The sequence below is a fragment of the Eulemur rufifrons genome, chromosome 15 (genome assembly GCF_041146395.1).
Source record: "Eulemur rufifrons isolate Redbay chromosome 15, OSU_ERuf_1, whole genome shotgun sequence".
Lineage (NCBI taxonomy): Eukaryota > Metazoa > Chordata > Mammalia > Primates > Lemuridae > Eulemur > Eulemur rufifrons.
In genome coordinates, this window is record NC_090997.1 from 106329361 (window position 1) to 106352123 (window position 22763).

Consider the following 22763-nt stretch of genomic DNA (forward strand, 5'->3'; position numbering starts at 1 on the left):
ATCAGCACTTAATGAATTATAGAGGAGATATACAAAGCATCTGAACAAAGAGAATAAATCCAAATTTAGCAACACTAGCACAGAACCAGTGAAGGAATGTTCACAAATCTAAAGAAAAAGACGGCATCACTTAAGATGGAGTTAGTCAGACATGGAAACAGTAACAGGAAAGTCAAAGCAATAAAAGCTGGTGGTACTACTTATGAACTGCCAAGGGGAGATGGCAGGTTAGCCAGTGAACTTGGATCTAATATACAGATGGGTGGACAGGTTCATAATGAACATACCTCACATGTTTCTGAATTCATTAGGCAAGACATTCCTCCTTGGAAAAAAAAGGCATCAGACTAATTTACTCTGATGCCACTAGAATATTTAATTAATCTAATTGTCCTTGTTCTAATTCCATGTTCTTGAAACAAACTTTTGATTGCTACTTGGCTTCCTAAATGATTCTGACCACATGAAATGCCAACATTTTGATCCTTGTGACTGCGCTATATGTCTGTAGATCGATAAAATGGAATTTCGGGTTTTACATCAATCCCATTAGCTTGGTTAATAGGATTTGGATTCAGAAAAATGAATCCATTTTCATTTGCTATGACTATCTGAGGCCAATGACCAACTCTGGACTTCAACAAATTCAAGAAGGGACCTCTTAGGGTCTTGGGAGAATGAATTACCAGCTTTTCCCTTTAAAAGTGCCAATTCTTGCATTACTAGTTCAAATTCTAATTTGTATTTTAATTATCCTCATACTACATCATCATCAATTTTGTCAAACAATTAAATGTCTAAAGTAAATATAAATAAAATGCACATAAAACAAAAACATAATATTTTATATTTCTCTTTTCAAATATAAATTTATGCCAAATTACATTTCTTTTCTTAAATATCAATTTATTCCAGATAACACTTCCTGGGCTTCTAGGCTTTTTAAAATTGTTTTACCTATGTGATTGATTATTAAGGTTTAGCAATCCGGACTGGCACATCTCTTCCAACTGTTTCCTGTTTCCAAAGTACAAAGCAAGGTCTGTAGCAATGATGGCTTTGCGGATGATCTCAAGCACCTGTTCATATTCACTGGAGCTCAGGGTGGAGAAGATATTGTGCCCTTCCAACTATGGAAAAAATACAAATAGAAACCACCAATAACAAGCACAAGCTCTAATCTCATGACATTTTCAGTTATTTGAAACAATCTAGCCAGTCAATGTCATTTGGCACACTAATGACAGGTTTGGGGGGAACAAAAGAATAGTTTGAAATTACTATAATGAAAATAGCATTTTGGTTTCTCTTTGAGCTACAACAACAATGAAGTTATCACTTAAATTAACTATTTCAACTATAGTAACATCATTCGATACCATAAAACTACAGTGATTTAAATATACTTAATTCTTAGATATTTCTAATAGTTAAAGGAATGGAAAATATAAAATATTTAAGTTAAAGACTTTTACTCTTAAACTAATTTTAAAAATTGGGTAATTTTTATATTATATTGGAATTTAATGGGCTTAAAAAGACATCTTTAATTAAGGACTGATAACTAGAATCTATATAGAACTCAGGAAAAATCAGCAAGAAAAAATCAAACAACCCCATTAAAAAGTGTGCAAAGGACATGAACAGAAACTTTTCAAAAGAAGACTAATGGCCAACAAAAATACAAAAAAAATGCTCTACATCTTTAATCATCAGGAAAATGCAAATCAAAACCACATTGAGATATCACTTAAGTCCAGTGGGAATGGCTTTTACCAAAAAGTCCCAAAACAATAAATGTTGGTGTGGATGCAGAGAGATAGGAACATTCGTAAACTGCTGGTGGGACTGCAAACTAGTACAATCTCTATGGAAAGTGATATTTAGATATCTCAAAGAGCTAAAAGTAGAATTACCATTTGATCCACCAATCCCATTACTGGGCATCTACCCAAAAGAACAAAAGACATTCTATAAAAAAGACATCTGCACTAGAAAGTTTACAGTAGCACAATTCGCAATTGCAAAGATGTGGAAACAACCCAAGTGCCCATCAATACATGAGTGAATTAATAAAATGTGGTATATGTACAACATGGAGTTCTACTCAGCCACAAAACACAATGGTGATCTACCACCTGTTGTATTATCCTGGATAGAGCTGGAGTCCCTTCTACTAAGTGAAGTATCATGAGAATGGAAAAACAAGCACCACATATACTCACCATTAAATTGGTATTAACTGATCAACACTTAAGTGCACATATAATAGTAACATTGTTTGGGTGTTGGACAAGTGGGAGGGGGAAAGAAGGGATGGGTATATTCACACCTAATGGGTGCGGTGCGCACCGTCTGGGTAGAGGATGGACATGCTTGAAGCTCTGACTCAGGTGGAGCAAAGGCAATATATGTAACCTAAACATTTGTACCCCTGTAATATGCTGAAATAAAAAAAATAAAAATTAAAATTAAAAAAGGCATCTGTATCTTTACCCATTTTAGTTTGTATTATACCAAAGGAAAGTCTAATGAATAATCATATACTTTTCACTATCCTAGAAGAAAATGTCCCATAACCGCAATATAATGTTTATTCAAACACATTTAAAACTTTCTTTACACGGTCATCTTCTCTTCTGTTCTCAAGGAAGATGGAAAATGGCAGGTCATCACCATAAACAAGACCAAAACATTGATAACTTAGATTCTTTTGTCTAAGAATTATTCTTCTGTATGTGAATCTTTTAAAAACTTTTTACAATAATTTCTTCCTCTGAGAATTTAGGTTTATATTTGTAATTGAGATTAAAAAAAAGCTTTTTGTTGAAACTAAAAAGGTTGAGATAATTAAGATGCATTTAATTTGTGGGTTCAATTATTTTTATTTATTTATTTATTTATTTTTGAGACAGAGTCTCACTCTGTCTCCTGGGCTACAGTGCAGTAGGGTCATCATAGCTCACTGCAACCTCAAACTCCTCGGCTCATGCAATTCTTCCGCTGAGTAGCTGGGACTACAGACGCACACCAATACACCTGGCTAATTTTTTCTATTTTTGTAGAGACAAGATCTTGCTGTTGCTCAGTCTGGTCTTGAACTCCTGGCCTCAAGCAATCCTCCGGCCTTAGCCCCCTAGAGTGCTAGGATTACAGGCATGAGCTACCGTGCCTGGCCTCAATTATTTTTAATGACTTCATTATTAGTCAGTGTAGATGTACTATAGATTGATTTCATTTTTCTTAATCTACATTTATTGATTGACAAAATTCATTAAAGACTTAAAATTATTAAAGTATATTTCTTTACAAAATTAGACATCTATTTTTCTTGAACGGGGTTCAAATAAAAAAATTTAAACATCTCACTAAGATATTGTCTACTTCATATTCTGAAAAAAGTTGTACATGCAACACCTGTTTTCAATCATCAGAATATTTCTATATTATTTGCTCTTAAGGTCTTATAAATATGTAAATTATCCTCTGATAAATGCCCAAAATGGACTCAGTTCTAGTTATTTTTCCAGACAATAATAATAAGAACTTAACATTTGTAGAAAGCTCTACAGCTTACAAAGCACTTTCAAACACATGATTTCACTTTCAAATTATAAAATGTATATAATGCTTTGATATCTACCTGAAATGAAATATTTGCTGAAACAGTAACAAGTATTCCTTTGACAAAAGAGAAACTGTAGTGCTTATATAACCTGGTCATTGTTTGCAATTTTGTGTAATGCAATCTCAAGTGAAGCCTATTTCATGAATACAATAGGGCCAAAGATGTGGACAGGGTAAGGATGGACTTCAGCTCAACACAAGCAACAACCACCTAAACATTCACAGTCCCCCCTGGAATGTGCAAGAGACACTGTGGGTTGCGACATCCCAGCACAAGGGGGTTAGTAACTGGTGGGGCAAGGGGAGGGGACACAAGCACTGGGCAAGGGGCTGAACTCGATCACCTTCCAACCTCAGCTCTCTACAACTTTGTTGTAGAAAGTTGTAAGAAGTAAATCGTCACTCTGATTTGTGCTATGAAATCTGCTTTCCTTTGATATGATCATAAGAGAAGCAGCTGGCCTCTGTTTCAATGCTTAATGCTTCCCGTTTCATAAACACGTTTCAAATTAGAGCGTGTTTGGCTGGTGCTCATGTGCATGCCTGCTATCGGCAGGCCGTGTGAAGGGAGTCGAGGCTGATACATTTTTATGCTATATATTTTTATGCTTTATTCTATCACCAATGCTTACCATGATAAACCATTAAATTATGGTATATAAAAATATTCTAGCATGCTGTTGAAATTTTATGAAAATCCTCTCTGAAATAGGGATTTCTTAGTCTGGGTTCTATAAATACTTTAGGGGGACCACAGAGTTAGAAACTCACTGTAACTCTGCATAATATACTGAATGTGTCATCTATAAGCACATGTTTTCATCAGATTATCAAAAGTGTCCACCGATACAATACAAATTAAGATCCATTTTAAAGAATTTGTACATTCTGCCGGCTACTTCAGATTCATTATTTGCTTTATTAGTTTTCAATATTAAAGGAAATTAGGTAAAAGAAGTTCAGCAGGGGGCCTTCATAATGAAAAGTTGTAACCAGGACCCTTTTAGTGAGTCCCTCTGTATTCTGCAATAGCAGATGGAATGAATGAAGCAACAAACACAAAATAAATGCCCCCTTCTCTTTAAGAAATTCTGGCATTTTGCACCTACCAGAACAAAGGTAAGCAAGGGAAAGACAACCAAACACACCAGATAAATAGCTTAAAACCTTTTCTTAAGGTTCCAATTTCATATTAGTTAACACATAATAAAACCTCATAAAGTAACATAATACCTCTATCTATACCAATTGATAAGTTTATTATAGCTGATCTCCCAGGCTACATAGTTTGACGTCTATGTTAATTCAAGCTAGTTGACTCCATTTTGCATAAATCAAGCTTAATACAGCAGGCTTATTATACCTGGGACTGTTTCCAAAACCCTAAAGTGGGTGAATAGCATATTCGTATCTCCACGAAAGCCCAGGCGAGTGAGCTCTGTTTGTAAGGGCTCCAGCTGAGACCTGGTACTAGAGAGTGTAAACAATGCTGAAATTGGCTCTGATGCTGAAAGATGATCCAAGGACTCACTTGAGTGAATGGTCTTTAAGACCCTCCAGCCCTTGATGAGGAGGATTCCAAGGGTTCTGGTATTCTGTCCACTGTTCAAGCATGAGGGAACCTCTGCTTTCTGCCACAGCTATCTTTCTATCACCAGTGAAGACCATGCCAAACGTCTCCATTTAGTTGGCAGATACTCAGTCTGCTGTGCTCCCCTTTTACACAACTACATTAGCAGTTTGGCACCTGCTACATCCAAGGTCCTAAACAACATAAGTTCATTTTTTAAGGAGTTCGCAGTTTAGTGGAAGAGATATAAGCATATGAACACACAATTAAAATAAAGTGAAATGGCCTCTAAGATTGAGTTAAATAAGGGCTACGGAAGAACTTGGGAGGATCTTCCTGGGTGAGGAATTGACTTTGAAGGACAAGCAGAAGCAGCAGCACGTGACACGGAGCAGCTGACCACAGAAATCACGATGTTTGGTGGGAACTACAAACATGTCCATTCAGCTGAAGTAAATTGAATAGGGACATAGTGAGAATTAATGTTAAAGGGTTTTAAACTTTATTATAGAACTTAAACATTATCTTGAAGGTAATTAGGAGCCATTCATAATTTTAAGTGAAGTGGTGATACGACGAGGTTTGTGTTTTATGGTGATTGTGTTTTACAGTGTGGATTAGAGGTAGGTCAGAACGAAGGCAGGAAGACAGACTGGTACATCTTTCCTTAGCAAGTTTTAAAAATAGTCTTATGAATCATAAATAATTCCCTTAGAAGCTCTATGCTCTTTAGCTCCATAAAGGAGATTCTTGTGGAAAGGCCTGCATGCCAACCAAGCCAGGCCGAGCTCCCAGCAACGCAGCCCCAACAGGGCTGTAAATCACGACTACAGGAAGCCACAGGTACGGGCTGAACCCTGCAGGTGCTTTGGGATGAATAATGTAAATGATGCAAGCAATTGCATCAGCATCCATGATAACAATGCCTTTAGAAGATACAAATACGTGATACTTATGTTGAAACTTATTCACCTGGTATGTGACATCAAACCACATACCAGGAAGCATTTTATTATTGTAATTAAGAGTACAGATTTTGGAGTCAAAATTAAGAAAATTTTCTTAATGAGAATAATCATTCCTAATTGGTCTGTTTTCTAAAATGTTGACTTTTGAGTACTTAACATGAGGTATTTACAGAAGGCAAAAGACAGATAAAGGATACCTTCAATATTCAAAATTATAATTAACATTAATATCTTATTAGGAAAAAATAATAAATTAATTTTGTAAGTTAGTAAGTTTTAGGCAAGAAAACAAAGGCCACCTACTTTCTTGGATGTCACTGTTCGCACCAGATACTCTCCGTATCTACCTGCTTCCACCCCTCAGCCCCTAGGCTCTGTTCCCCGAGGAGACAGAGCTGCTGACCTTCCTCAGAACAAAACTCCAGTTTCTGGTCTTCAGGCTGTGCTCATGGTCCCACCCGCTCTGCACCATCTCCTACCACGTCTGCCTCCACCCAGCAGGGCGGCCTGCGGTGCCGAGGCCAACGGGGCACTGCCATGGAAGAATCGCTATGGGCGGTTCGCTGTGCAGCTCTGAACACTCAAAGCCCTTCCCTTAGAAACATCATCAGAAGACCTAGAAAGGATTTCTCTTCCTATTAGAAGGTTCCTCAGAACCTATTAGAGGTTCTGACAATTAGAGAAGAAGATAGGGTCCACTATTCTCAACCCAAACACAGACCCTATTGTAAGAAATTGTCTGATAGGAGTCAAACCATCATGATGTGAAAGCTACCTGGTTACGGTGAGTTGAGGAAAAAGGTTTAAGAAAGAAGGAGTATATATATCTTACATGGAAGTGAGATCTGCAATCATCTAGATCAATCATCAAGAACATCTTAAAAGCAATAAAGTAAAAAATAAAACACAAAAGAAAAATAAAAGGGATTTAATGCACTTAAAAACGTGAATTTACCTAACTTTTAGGATTTACTATTCAATACATTCTGGGTCAATAATATGCCACTCTATATTGTTGATTTAAACTATATAAAACAAATTTTGTTTCAGGGTATCATGTACTTATTGACATAATAACTAAAAAACAAATGTGACCGCAAAATTCATATATTCAAAAATCTTTGAATACGATTCTTTCTCCAAAAAATAATTATGTAATTATGACTATAAATCTAAAGTTCTACAGTAGAATGTAGCTGTTTTAAAGGAAGTCATAACTATATTCCTCTTTCACTTGCAAGGCATTACTACCTCCGAGACAACCCTTCCAGCAAAGCAGGGCAGGTGTGACCCTCTCACCTGCAGGATGGACACGGTCTGGGAGAAGTGGTGCTGCTCCATGGTGGAGGTGGAGTAGAGAGCCGCCAGGGGGTGGTCAAACTTCTGCAGGTAGCTGTTACTGAAGCCCCTGTGGTCCAGGTCATGACACAGACATGCGATTAGCAGTCCTTTGCGCTTAAAAAAATAACAAAGCAGAGATGTTCACAACAAAGAAGTGGGATATGAGGGGACTCACAGCTTACATCCGTATCACATTCATTTCTGCCATTAATATAGCAAACACCCTTAGGAATCTTTGAAATTCCACATAATCTAACTTCTTTTTAACCCCTTTGTTTCTCTGCTTATGAAACTGATGTTCAAATTATTTTGGAGGGACCCTGCTCAACTCTAGGAAAAGGAGCAGGAGGTATGAAATTAAAGGAATAAAGCAAATGTTTGAAAGAGTTAAAGATAAAGCAAATCTGCACAAGAAAAGGTCAGTTTCAACTCTCCTTCATTAAGAAATCAATTTAAATTCTAACAATGCTATTGTTACTATAAACAATTAATATAACAAGTAAATCAAATAACATGTAAAAATGGCACGTTCTATAGAGATAGAAGAAAAAGCACGGCAGGCTACAGGGGATTAGAGGGAGGCAGGCCCACGAAAAGGCCAGGGGTGAGCACAGACGCGAGAGAGGAAGGAGAGAGGCGAGCAGGTGCCTGGGAGAGGAACGCGGGCGGGAGAGCAGGGACAGCACACACGGGAGGTGAGCACGTCCTGAGAGTCAGAGGACCCGGGCGGGGTCGGGGATGGGGCGGGGTCGGGGGGCAGGGAGGCTCTAGTTGTTTAGGCCTCAATTTCTCAGTCACTGAGGGAACCATTACAGCGCTTGTGGCAGAACAGTGTCATTATCTAACTCACATTTTTTTTTTTTATTCATGATAAATTATTAAGTGAACAGTGCAAGTTAAAAACAATAGTTTCATATTTTTTCCCCACCCCCCCTTTCCCGAGTCAGCACCTTCAAGTGTTACCACTCCCCAAACGGTGCGCAATGCACTCATTGTGTAGGCATACCCCCATCCCCTCCCCCACCCCCCACCTCAGTCTGATATCCGATTGGTGTCGTTCCCAGATTTGTATTTAGGTGATGATCAGGGAAACCAATTTTCTGGTGAGTACATGTGATGCATGTTTTTCCATTCTTGGGATACTTCACTTAATATAATGGGTTCCAACTCTCTCCAGGAGAACCATAGAGATGTCGTATCTTCATCATTCCTCATAGCTGAGTAATATTCCATGGTATACATATACCACAGTTTACTAATCCAGTCATGTATTGATGGGCATTTGGGTTGTTTCCACATCTTTGCTATTGTGAATTGTGCTGCTATAAACATTCGGGTACATGTGTCTTTGTTACAGAATGACCTTTTTTCCTTTGGGTATATGCCCAGTAATGGGATTGCTGGGTCAAATGGCAGGTCTACTTGAATCTGTTTAAGATACCTCCATAATGCTTTCCACAGGGGTTGCACTAGTTTGCAGTCCCACCAGCAGTGTATTAGTGTTCCTGTCTCTCCACACCCACGCCAACATGTGTTGTTTTGGGTTTTTTTGATAAAGGCCATTCTCACTAGGGTTAAGTGATATCTCATTGTGGTTTTGATTTGCATTTCCCTGATGATTAGAGATGTTGAACACTTTTTCATATGTTTGTTAGCCATTTTTATATCTTCTTTTGAAAAATTTCTATTCATGTCATTTGCCCACTTTTTGATAGGGTTGCTTGATTTTTTCTTGCTGATTTTAAAAGATCATTCTGGCAACTGTACTGAAAACAGATTCCAGGAGGATGAGAGAGACCAGTGAGGAGGCTTTCACAGTAATTTAGGCAAAACATAATAGAAGTTTAGACCAGGATAATTACAATAGAAGCTTATAAAATGTGATTATAGCCTGAAGCATCCTGCAGGCAGAACCAACAGGATTTTCTGTCTGGGTGTGCAAGGAGAGGAGGGGAAGAGGGGGCCAAGTGTGACCTTGAGGGTTTTGGCCTTAGAAACTGTGATGATTGCCGTCAGCTGGTAGGGAAAGCGCAGGCGGAGCAGGTTTGAGGAGAGAGGTCAAGAGTTCAGGGCTGGACTGAGGAGAGACGTCTACTTGACAGTCAAGGGAGGATTTGTTAAGGGGCATTTTGAGTTGACCATTGGCTATTTAAGTCTAAAGCTCTGGGGACAGGCCTTGGCTGGAGAATGAAACTATCATCATACACGTGGCATTTAAAACCATAGACTGGCTGAGCTCACCAAGGCTGTGGCTTGAGAACAGAGGAGGGTCAACCTCTGAGCTCCCAAGTATCCAACTCTAAGAAGTCTGAGGAAAGAGAATCAGCAACAAAAACTCCAAAACAAAACAAGGGAGGAGCAGCCAGCCCCGCCACAGGAAAAACAAAGAGTGCTGGCGTCCTAGGAACCGAGAGAGGGCACCGAGGGGAAACGCCAAGTGCCGGTGCTCAGATCCCACAGGGTTCAGGTCGCCGGTGACCTGGGCCAGAGCGTTTTCTGGGGTATCACAGTCAGAAGGCTGATCAGAGTTGTTTTCAGAAGGAATGGGAGCAAAAGATTTGAGAGCCCATGCAGCAACCCTTACATAGCGTTTGCTCCAAAGAGGAGCTCGGACATGGGGTGTAGCTGAGTGCAGCTGTGCATCAAGCGAGTGTCTGCAGACGGAAGTAGTAGGAGCACGCTGACACGCAGACGGGCGATCCCGTGAGGACAGCTGGAAGCATGACAGTGGGGGAGCGGGGAAGAACCGCTAGGCAGCCTCCTCAAAGAGGTGGGAGGCTACGGATGTGAGGAAGTGAAGGGTGGCTCTGGAGGGGCGTGTGGGAGGCAGCGGCTGCTGGGGGCAGACGCTGACAGGCAGGGGTCTGCCATGGGAGTCGGCAGAGGTTCTGGCAAGTGTGTTTTCTTCCACATGCCCTGCCCCTTCTTGACGCTGATCCTGCAGAACTGGTTTCCCCTGCCACCTAACTGGACGGGAATCTCACTGGCAGTAGCACACCTGAGCTGATGAAGTATCGTGTTACCAATCGTATGTGTGTGGTATTCTTAAGGTAACTGAATTAGTTATGTTTTTAGTATCATTTTATTTTGGGGTTGTTCCCATACTTTAGGCTGCTGTGTCAACATGATGTATCTGGTAAGAAATTTCAAGGTTTTAAAATCTTGTACAATAGATAAAAGCTGTTCTCTTCATCTTTCCAATTATTTTAACTTTTTTAAATTGACATAACTTTCAATAGTTTTTTAAAAGTGTGCCAGAATCATACATCTGAAAATTTATAACGTGAAGAATTACCCTTGTTAAACATTTCTCTTTAACAAGATAAATGATAATTTACAACAGTTCTATTAGACATTAAATATCCTCTTGACAAGATATATTTAAAATATTTACATATGTTATTTGGGGATTACTTTTAGCCAAAAAGATCTGAATTTTTGGAATAATGTCATGATATAATTCCAGAAATGAATTAGAAACTTATATGATAATATGTATCAACGAAGTTTTGCTCATTTATCTTTAAAATTTCTAGTTTTTGAATATGTTAACAAATTGCGATGCTATTTGAAAGTATAATTTCTATAGTTCTTAAACTCACAAGCTATCCTATGGCAAAAGAGACAGTAGCATTCCTTTCTTAAAAGGAATGAATGCTGAAAGTCTCAAAAATATGGGGTTCAATGGAATAGAAAATTGTTTAGACAAACTTATGTGAAAAAAACAGATTTCATCTTGATTTGGGGGGAAGTGATAAATAATAAATTATTTATTAGGTTAAATTCCACTTCAACTAAACATTATTTAAAAAAACAAAAATACAAGAACACATCTGACTCTTTATTTAAATTTTTTGTTTTTTTCTGGAATGTGCCTTCCAAGTTTTCTACTCAGATTGTGAATATGGAGTGATAGGATGGAAAATGAGTAAGACAGGCCTTCAGGAGTACCGGGTTCTAGTTTAAAAATGTAACGTTGAGAGAAGTACGATATATTTATCACAGAGATGACAGCCCCTTTCTCCGCACAGTCAGATGTCACCTAAAGGATGATACCAGCTCCACCGGGAGGGAGAAAGAAGACGCCATCTAGGTTGTGAGTAGGCCCCACTGGGACAAATGTGGTCAGAGGGACAGACTTCAAGGTCAGGACTGTCCAGACAGCACCATCTGGGGCCAGGGAATTCCCTGTCACTAAGTACCTGGCTGGGCTTTCCAGTGAGGGGATTTCACTATGGTAGGTGAATGGACAAGGCAGTCTCCAAACCTTCTAATTCTGAAATTTTGAAAGCTTTAGATATGTCACCAACTCTGGAAATGTAAAGTCAGGTACATCAGTTAAACACCTCAGATCCCCCATTTCCTTATGCTAAAGGTCAAAATCATTTATATCTTAACTGGACTTAGCACTCTGGGTTCTCAGATCTGCAGGAGATATCTATATTATCCAGGGCACATGGGCAATGAGAAAAAGTCACTCTGTTTATGTCCATTCACAATACTTAAGCTTTAACTGGGAAATAAGACTACAAAAATTAGTGTTTCCATGGGGTATATTTTGGTGAAGTTAAAATGTATGTATCTATAGTTCTTATACAAAACAAAATGCTAAATGCTTAGGTAAAGGAATCTAAGAAATGTGCCTCTATCAATTTACTGAGCCAAAATTTGTCCTGGAAAAACATGTCACAAATCCATGTCATTAATATGCTCTGGACATAGACTATTAAATCCACTGAGGTTACGTGAAACAGCTGACGAACTGTGCACACCCACCTCCAGGTCCGTGAAGAGGGCGTGGTTGTTCTGAAGTATGGCGTACATGCAGTGTGCCACGGTGACCGCGTGTTTCCAGTTGTGATACGGAACTCGGCGATAGTTCTTCTTCACAGACATGATAAAACGACACAACTTTTCAAGATCAAAGCTGTGGGGAAAAGAAACTGTTATGACCGAAACCAGTAGAGATTCACTGTACTACAGGAGAGCCCTGTAGTTTAGGTACACGAATGTCTGTGTCCTTACACACTTGCGACTGTGAAGATTTCCACATGGACTAAATCCACGAGCACTGGAAACTCACCATTTCCCTTCCGTTTTTCTAGCCAGAAGGACACAAGAGAATGGAGGCTCTTTTATAGTTTTTGTTCTGATATGTTAACTGTCTCGCCAGGAATAAAATACCAGAATTAACACACAGCCACCCATCACTGACCTCCATGATCTTCCTTGATTCGCAAACATTTCCTACACCCTGCAGTGCTCAAAAGACAACAGCATAGCATCATCCTCCTCAAGGGTATTTTGAGCTCATATTTTCCAAAAAGCATATTTGGATTCACAAACTGCAAATATGTATGTCATGAGACTATTCTGCATGGGAGAATATCCTTTATTCTGGATGGGTGAATATCCTTTCAAAGTAAATCCAACATATTATTGTACACTCAAGTTATTAAGTGGCAAATGACCATATCCAAATACTGACACAGTATATGGAATAATATGACATATATATTTTCTTATGTATTTTGTCATTATATTTTATTTTTATATATTTTTATATTAACAAGTATTTATACTTAAGGCCCTATCAACTTTCAAAATAGATTTAAGGTAGCTTAAAACAAAAGCACATCAATATAAAGCAGGGCTCTCTGAAATACCAAGGAGACTGAGAATTCATAAAAACTTTAAAAAATACATAACCTGTATTTTCCTCCACTGAAAATTTTCAAATGTCCTTGAAGTATAAGGTATGACATTTTTAAGAGTTTCAACTGGTCAAACTCTCAAATGCTAAGAATTAACTGGGGTTAGCTGTCCTGTGTGCATCCTTCCAGAATGGGAATTTACAAAGTCACTGACACACTCAGCAATTTATAAAAAGACCCAGAATTCAAGAACAATGACACTTTAGTTATGGAGAAACTAATAGGCTCTAAGGCATTTCATGCCTAAATGAATAAAACAGAGCAAAACAAAACATTCCTCGCATTTTAACTTTGTGTGTTTAAGCTGTAAAAAAATCAAATATAAAGTCATGAAAGGCCTCTGGAACGGGCCAACGTGGGTGAGGAAATGGCGACATAATCAAATTATAAACAAAGTACCATACTTTGAACTAGAAGATTTGTTTATTTTACACCTGTTCTAATAGATATATAATTTAAGTTTAAAGTTGATGTTAAATTTACATGTAGTATTCTAAGCATAATCTTACAACATGTAATTCTGTTCAGTAGTAACTCCTGGCTCATTCAGTTACACAGCTGAAAGCAATTTCAACCTCTGTTTTACGAAAGCATCTTAGATGTGTGTTTTAGACCAGGCTACAGTCACCTTGTCGGAGAACCCAGCAGCCTCATCCAGGGACCTCGACAGGCTGGAGATCTGTCCAACAATCTTAGCCCTTTGCTATTTGTATATTTAGGGAAAAATAATACATGGCATACTTAAAAGTAATTATAAACAAGGTGGTGAGGCATGCAGGTAGGAGGATGAAGAGGTCCTAGCCCTCAGTATTTTAAGAGGAATTTTCAGCCACTCATACCAGGATGTCCCACAGGACCGATGAACCATGTACACAAAGATTCCAGGCCACATGTTTTCAAAAGGACCAATGTCAAAGTGGAATCTGAAATTTAAAAAGGGCAGTTTATCACTAAATGTAATTAGAATAAATGTAGTAAGTAAAGAAAATCATTAAACTTGTCTCTCTAGAAGCTAAAACGACACTTGGGGCTAAGTGACCACTTTCCTGCCCTCCCAGCCACAGCCCCCGTACGGAGTGGCTCCCAGGAAGACAGTCCACGTCCTCCCTCGGGAGTTTAGTCTAATATTTAAATCACTGATTACTTTTCTGTTAAATAATCTGCAAAAACAGAATGCTGCGTTTGTTATCAGAACAATAAAAAAAAGTACAAAAAGATATACTATGCACATATTATACAACTCACAGAAAAAGGGAAAAACACCTTATCAGAAGTATTTCACAGTTGAAACTGTTCTATCTCCTACTTCAACTGAGATAAAAATTTCATTAATATAAACACCCAAAGTTATTACCTATTTTTCATTTGCCAATTTAGCTACTAATGTTCAACTGGAATAAACACTGTGGTAAAGTATATACTATATTTTTAATTGTGAGTCAAATATCAGCTCTGGGTCACTTCTGAAGATTTCCTATGTAGTTACATGGTGTTGGCTTACAATTAAAAGGGGCATACAAATTATCACAGATCTTACCACCAGTAGCTTAAATATATTAACACAGGATTGGAAAAAAAGTATGAAAATTAAACTAATTGTTACTATATTCTTAAATTTAATTTGGAAATTTAAATTTGTATGGAAATAAGAACCTTTAGATATATTAAACATCATTTGGAATATTAAATATTACATGGCATAAAGTATAAAACAGAGTAAGGAAAAATGCTAACATTTAAGTTAATTCATTTCAAAATGGAGTTCAGAGTTTGTTTTTTAAGGTAATGAGATCTGGCCTTTATTTCCAAGTTCTCTCATAAGATTCTTCTGAAGAATCTTCATCACTTCCTCTTCATCACTTCTGAAGAGGAAAATGGCAACTACGTATTGACCGCATGTACAAGAATTGTGATTCTAATTCTATAACTAGTTTTACTTTAAGTTCAATTGAAAATCTGTTCCTGAAGAAACTGACAAAGCAACGTACTCACAATTCAATTTCTTTGCAGAGACGTCCGGGGAGGGTGAAGCGCATGAGGCCTTGCCACTCCTCCGCGGTGCAGATGCTGTGATAGGACAGCTTTTCCATGGTAACCCGGTAAATGCACTCTGAGTGACGAATTCTATGGTACATCTGGAAAGCAAATCAGAAAATAAAAACAATAATTAAAAAATGTATATAGTAGTTTTGTCATTAACGCTCAGAACGTTATTAAAGCATCAATACTATACTTGAAACCTAGATAGATTTATTACTCTCCATATTTACATATGCACTAAAGGTACGCACTCGTGTGATTTTGAAAATACAAGACAAATAATTTATGAAAAAATTATATCTCTGCTTAAAAGGCTTATTTAATTCCATAACAAATAGCTTTTTACCATACATTGTCTCTGGGTGGTGAGATTACTTGGTACTTGTCTTCTTAACTATGTTCTACATTTCCAAAATTTTGATAACAAAAATTCTGAAAAAATGTTCATTTTATTATCAGAAAATGAATGTGTGTTAATAATTTTACAGGATATACAATCTGAGCTGCTTTTAAATCTGTTAAAACAAAATCACTAATAATTACACTTAAGTAATTTGGAGATATCTCAAAGAACTAAAAAGAGAAATGCCATTTGATCCAGCAATCCCACTCTTAGGCATCTACCCAAAGAAAAAAAATACATTTTATAATAAAGACATCTGCACTCGAATGTTTATGGCAGCACAATTCACAATTGCAAAGATGTGGAAACAACCCAAGTGCCCATCAATACATGAGTGGATTAATAAAATGTGGTATACGTATACTATGGAATACTTTGCAACCATAAAAAAAAAAACAATGGTAAACTAGCACCTCTTATATTATCCTGGGTAGAGCTAGAGCCCATTCTTCGAAGTGAAGTATCATGAGAATGGAAAACAAGCACCACATGAACTTGCCATCAAATTGGCACTAACTGAGCAACAGTAAGGTGCTCACATGGAAGTCATATTCATCGGGTGCCGGGCAGGTAGGAGGGGGATGGTGGGAATGGGTAAATGCATAACTAATGGGTGTGGAGCACACTGTACGGGGGATGGGCACCCTTGTAGATCTGGGTTGGGTGATGCAAAGGCATTATATGTAACCAAAATGTTTGTATTGCCATAATATTTTGAAATTAAAAAACAAAAGATAATAAATAAATAAACTGAAAAACAAAGCAAAAAAATAATTACACTTCAAGTACCTACACATCAAACTCAACTTGGGAAGATATCATCATTTCTTTGTCTTCGCTTAGTCTTAACTGCATATTTTTTCTGTTCCAAAAGGACTGAATTTTGGGTTTTATTGGTGTTATAGCAATGAATTCAAATGTATAACACAAGTTTTTGCTCATCAATCACAGACTGTGCCCTTCGAGTGGGCGTATAAATTGGTGATTACATTAATGGAAACCGATAGGTACATTTCACCATCCTATTCATTTGAAATGTGTATTTGTATCTGTGTGCAAATGTAGTTTTACAAATAATTATAAGTTTATATGTAAGACAAAATTAAAACGTGGTAGAGTCAATGGAATGGGTCAATATTTACATTTGTGAATTATTAAGTAGGTAAGATTAGTTAGGAGCCCTCTACAGCAAATTAATAGTAAAAACATGTGTTTTGACAGGGATTGAGTAGCTTTCCTAACATTGTGCATTTTTAAATAACATCTAGCATAGGACAGCTCACCATCTATAGATAAGATTATATTCACAATCCATATAATAATATGAGACTAAATGAGTCAAGAGTTAAGATATTTTCTTTATTTCATCTTTAAAAATATCTAGCTTAATTCTTGGTGATCTCAAAGTCCTCTAGTCCAGGGGGTTTCTAAGATCTTTGATTGCAAAGCCCTTTATTAGTAGAAGAATATTGAAGATGAACTCCCAATGAATGTATACCCCTTTAGTAGTTATATGCACATGCACTGTATTAATGTATTATTTATATTACAAAATATAAACTAAAATAGAAATTAAAAACAGATAAAAATAAAATGTATATATTTGTAAATATTTTATTTTACTTACTGAACAAGGGTCTTTTTATTCTTATTAAACATTGTATGTTTTTAAATGAAAGTCCTATAATTATAGATTATTGATCATCAATTTTTTTCTTTAATACTTTGCAAGATGGTGATATAAGGTCTGGCTCAATTTAATTTATTTCAGTACTTAGGTTTTCAGTTATATTATGTGAGAAAGATATTTCAAAAAATATGTGGATCCACATGGAATAAAGGTAGTATTGGCCATTATTAAATATCACATCATATTTTTGTTTCCTAACCCCTAATATTTTTGGTTCAAATTCAGATAAATTTCTATTTTTCCTGATGTCCATCAGTTGATACTGCAGACTAATAATCAGTTGCATTTTTTATGTATTGTCAAAACTGGTTCAAAACTAGCAAAACTCAATGAAAACTTCATGGAGAAGATTATCAGTTAAAACTTGCTTCATAAAAAAACATTCAAATTTTAAAGACAGAGAGGGGGAAAGAGGAATAAAGAACAGATGGAACGAATGGAAAACAAATAGCAAGATGGTGGCTTTGCACCTAAACATAAAATGTGAATGGTCTAAACATCATGATTCAAAGGCAAAGATTGTCAGATTGAATAAAAAAGCACAACCCACCTACATGCTACTTATAAGAATCCTACCATTCAACACCAGTCAAAAGAAAGTTAGAGTGGCTTTGTTAGATTTGGTAGATTTCAGAGCAAAGACTATGACTAGGAATAAAGAAAGTCATTTCAAATGGAAAAGGAGTCAGGTCATCAAGAGGATATAACAATCCTAAATGCCACATACCTAATAAGACAGTTTTGAAGGACATGAAGCAAAAAATGAGGGAACTGCGAGTAAAATAGAAAAATCTACAATTACAGTTATAGACTTCAATACCACCCTTGCAACTCAACTACTGTTATATCAACCCAATCAAAATGCCAGCAGGATTTTCTACAAGAAATGAAAAGCTGATTCTAAAATTATATGGAAATTCAAAGGACCTAGAATAGCCAAAACAGCTCTGAAAACAAAGAATGAAGATGGAGAAATTACTCTATCTGAATCCAATACTTGTTATAAATTTACAGTATGTAAAGTAGTGTGGTACTGGCATCAAGAAAAACAAATAGAACAGTGTACAGAATAGGGAATATAGAAACAGACTCACGCATGTATGGTAAAGTGATTTTCAACACACATGCAAAGGCAAGACCATACAGAAAGGATAGTCTACTCAAGAAATGGTGCTAGGACACCTGAATATCCAAATACAAAAATAAAAAAATCAACTTCGATCTTTACCTTGCACCATATAGAAGTATTTACTCAAAATGGATGTAGACCTAAAGGTAGAATTTAAAACTATAAACCTGCTAGAAAAAAGCAGAGGAGAAAGTCTTCGTCACCTTTGGTGAGGCAAATATTCCTTCAATACAATGCTGACAGGGAAATTGATAATAAATGAAAAAATTGATCAATTGGACTTCTTCAGAATTAAAAACTTAGAAACTGTTACAAGAACAAAAATAAAAGCTAGAGATGGGGAGAAAATATTTGCAAATAATTTATCTAATAAATTAATTGTATCTAGGATATAGAAAGAACTACAAAAGTTCAATAACATGAAAACAACCGAGCACAATAAAAAAATGGGCAAAGATCTGAGAAGGCACTTCACCAAAGACGATGTACAGTTGGCAAATGTGGAAGAACTGGATCATGTACAACAACCTGGGGCATGTGGCACAGTGCCACCACTTTGGAAACAGTTGGCAGTCTCTTAAACAGTTACAGACCTCTAGCATGTGACCACCATCGCACGTGTAAGTCCGTTCCCAGGGAGGGTGACAGCCTCTGCTCACACAGAGGCTCGTGCACAGACCCACTGTGCAGCACAGACCCACTGTGCGCCGCAGCCTCACTGTCATAGTCAAAAGCTGGAATCACTCGGATGTCCATCGACAGGTGAATAAATGGTTTATGATATACCCATACAATGAAATAAAAAAGAAATTAACTATGTATACGTGAAACACCATCAATGAATCACAGAATAATTACACTAAGTGAAAAAAACCCATTTAAAAAATGATACAGATTGTATAATTCCATTTATGTAAAATAATTATAGAAATCCAAAGTAATTTAAAGTGACAACAGATTAGTTGTCATGCGAAGTTGGGTAGGGTCAGGATGGAGGGATTACTAAGGGGCCCATGGAAACTTCTGGAGGTCATGGTATATTCATTATCTTGATTGTGGTGATGGTTTCATGGGTGTGCGTGTGTGTTGAGTCATACACTTTAAACATCTGCACATTTTTGTGTATCAATAAATTTCAGTAAAACTATTTAAAAAGTTTCAGGTCTCAGTCTTTTTAAGAGTAGAGATGTGATAATTTGTACTCATGATACAAATTTCAACTAAAAAATAACATGACAATGAAAATACTTGCCAACACCTGTTTTCAAAGTGCTTTCTTAGTAGCATGAATTTCCCTGGAAAACCAATTATTTTCTCAATGTTAATGCCACTGGCACCTTGAGGGTTCAGATTAAATGTTATTTCTTTGAATATATCTTCTAAATAACACAACATTGACTTTCATTTGTCATTAGAAAAGGTTAGCAGATTTGGAATATTTTTCTTTTTGTGAATGAACCACATGTAAATAGCCTGAACTCAACGACCGTTCCAAGTACTTTGCCACAAACAGTAAATCTGCAGGTGACACAAATGGAAATGCAAGTACATTTCAAAGCCATCCTTATAACTGTGAATTGTTTTGGCCAATTGACAAAATAATCCTCCGCTTCCCAATATGCTTGAGAAAGAGCTTGGGTGAGGTGGAGCAGGGTAGCCTGGACAGTGCTATCAACTGCCCCAGCTGTAGAAGGACCCTCTAAAGAGGAAACTCTGTGTCCTGGACAAGACACAACCCTCCGATGCAAGAACCCTGTGAAAGCTCTACCCAGGCATTAGCAACCAAGAACATGCAGTTTCTTTAATATCATTTACCTAAAGACATATCAAGATAGAGGTTTTCACATTTTCCCCTACAGCTCAATGGAAAGTCACTTGCTTTCTACTTTAGCGATGACACTGTAGGTTCTGGTAGGAAGGTGAACAATCAACAGGGTTTACTCAGTGTTGACTGTAATTTGGTATTAACCATAATTCAGGGTAATTCTATGGCAAAGTTATTAGTAAGAGTAACTACATTAGGTAGTAAAGTAACATTGCTGCTATAATCATTCACACTCTCGCGCACTTAAGTGCCAGGCAGTGTGCTAAGTGCTGTATATGCATTCTTGCATGTAATTCTCACAAAACTCCTATGAGGAAGTTATTCCTTTTATTGTCATTTTCAATAAAGTGTATGGCCTATAATTAGAATAAATTTTATTTCTATTCATTATTTTTATTTATAAATAAATAGCAAGTTTACCTTACATCTCCACAACCTAAAACTATTGAATCTGCCAACGCCCTGTTCAAGCATCCTCCCTGCAGGCCCAGGGACTATCGCGGAAGAGGGGGAGGCGTGTGAGATGGTCAGGGCCGATTCCGAGGGACAGAGTTAGTTCAGACCCTCCAGGTCTAGGAGAGGCACACAGAAGCCTAAACAAATACTAACTGAAAAACTTTGTCTTTTCAGGCCACATAGTGCAGATATCCATCCCAATCATAATTTTTTTTCTTGCTTCCTATAGACCATACTGTAATTATATAAAAATTTAATTCAAATTTTTATTAATTTATTATTTTATTTTGTAATTAGTGTAGATAATGTAACACTAAAGTTGACTACTTTAACTTCACAGCAAAAAATAACAAGTTTTGGCAAATTTTGTAGATATTTACTTCCCATTTGCTAAATGACTTTTAAAATGAATAGAACATAATATAATCTAGGATTGTTAGTAAATAATTTCACCTTATTCATCCTACTGCAAATTACTAATGTAGGTAGAAAGCTATGTTTTTAAGTTCATTTTGCATAAATTATTTGCCTATAACAACTGAGCAATTAATCTTGGGCTCACTGTCCAACTAGAAGAGACTACAGCAAATGCTATGGGTCTAAAACAGACATTTATTTTCATGGCGTATCAATCTTAAGGCACTAGAATATAGGAAAGGCCTATGTGGTCAAAATACAGAATAATAAAACAACCTGGAAATGTAAGTATAACAGCATGTTTCTACCATATGGTAAAAATACATACATTCATATTTTATAAAATGGCATCCCTACTTCTAGACATACAATAATAGTTAGTGATTGTTTGGAATGTTTTTCTTGGAGCCTATTTACACAATAGTACCCATTATACTTAGAAATGGTGGTATTTAGGGGACACACTAATATTATTAAGGTTCACAATAGTCTAGACTTAGAGTCACTTTGGGGTCAAGCAACTCCTAAGAACCTAGAGTCCAGTATCATCTACTTGGGTTGACTCTCTTCTCCACCATTTCCTAATTGTATACATTTAGGCAAATTACTTATCTGCAAGCCAGGTCCTCCATCTGTAGACCGAGGACACTAGTATCTAACCCATGGGAGGCCGTGAGTGTCTGCCAGGATAACACAAGCAAAGGACTAAGAAATAACACTGGCCCGTGTCTGCTAAGCCCTCAGTACTGTTAGCTATTACCACTTACTCATCTTAGACCGATATCAGCACTGTGTTGCCATTCCATTTGGCTCTTTTATTCTATTTTGGTGATAATCAAGAAGAGATTCAACTTTTCTTGCGTGGCAATGGCGTGCTGTACCGTCTTGCAAGAGACAATTATGCATATCTCTTCCCAACTCTGCATTCAGTATACCATGTGGGTAGCCTGAAATTGCCCATGTTGAGAGATATATATACCACAGAAATTGGGAAACACCTGAATCAGCATTCCTCTTTTTTTAGAGACCTGGCTGCTAAACATTTACCAGCACATCACCTGGTATAGGTAGTCTTCAGATACATACAAGTAGTTTAACTTTGGGAAAGTTTGGGATATAATGATAGTTGTCCTACTATTATAAATTGTGTACTCTTTCCCCCATCTATTTAATTTACATTTAAAATCTAATTGACACAATATTTATTAAAAATATATTTTCAATATGATGTCTGTCAATAGCATTAAATATAATAAAATTAAATTGATTCTCTAAAAAGCCCTAAACTCAAACACAAATTCCAAATGGGTATTGGAAGTACTGAATGAGAAACCTTGTGGCTATCACTCTCCTCTTTACCTCCACAAGATCCACTTTTGTAGCTCCCTGTATGAGCAAGAGTGCACTATATTTGCCTTTTCTGTGCCTGGCTTATTTAACTGAACATAATGACCTCCACCCCTATCCATGTGCTGTCAGGATTTCATTCTTTTTCATGCCTGATAATGCTCCATTGTGTGTACGTGTTGGTTAGAGGGTATAAAAATACAGTTAGATAAAAGGAATACATTCTAGCATTAGCA

At 36.9% G+C, this 22763-nt stretch overlaps 1 protein-coding gene across 1 annotated transcript in view; it reads right to left on the reverse strand.

Moving 5' to 3' along the window:
• PDE10A (phosphodiesterase 10A) overlaps positions 1 to 22763 on the reverse strand; it is a 230854-nt gene that overhangs the window by 39228 nt on the left and 168863 nt on the right. The window contains exons 14-18 of the mRNA XM_069489102.1: positions 15213 to 15355; positions 14060 to 14143; positions 12283 to 12433; positions 7465 to 7620; positions 958 to 1130 (exon numbers count right to left, since the gene is read on the reverse strand). Coding sequence (XP_069345203.1) covers positions 958 to 1130; positions 7465 to 7620; positions 12283 to 12433; positions 14060 to 14143; positions 15213 to 15355 — 707 coding nt within the window. The remainder of the gene's footprint in view (positions 1 to 957; positions 1131 to 7464; positions 7621 to 12282; positions 12434 to 14059; positions 14144 to 15212; positions 15356 to 22763) is intronic.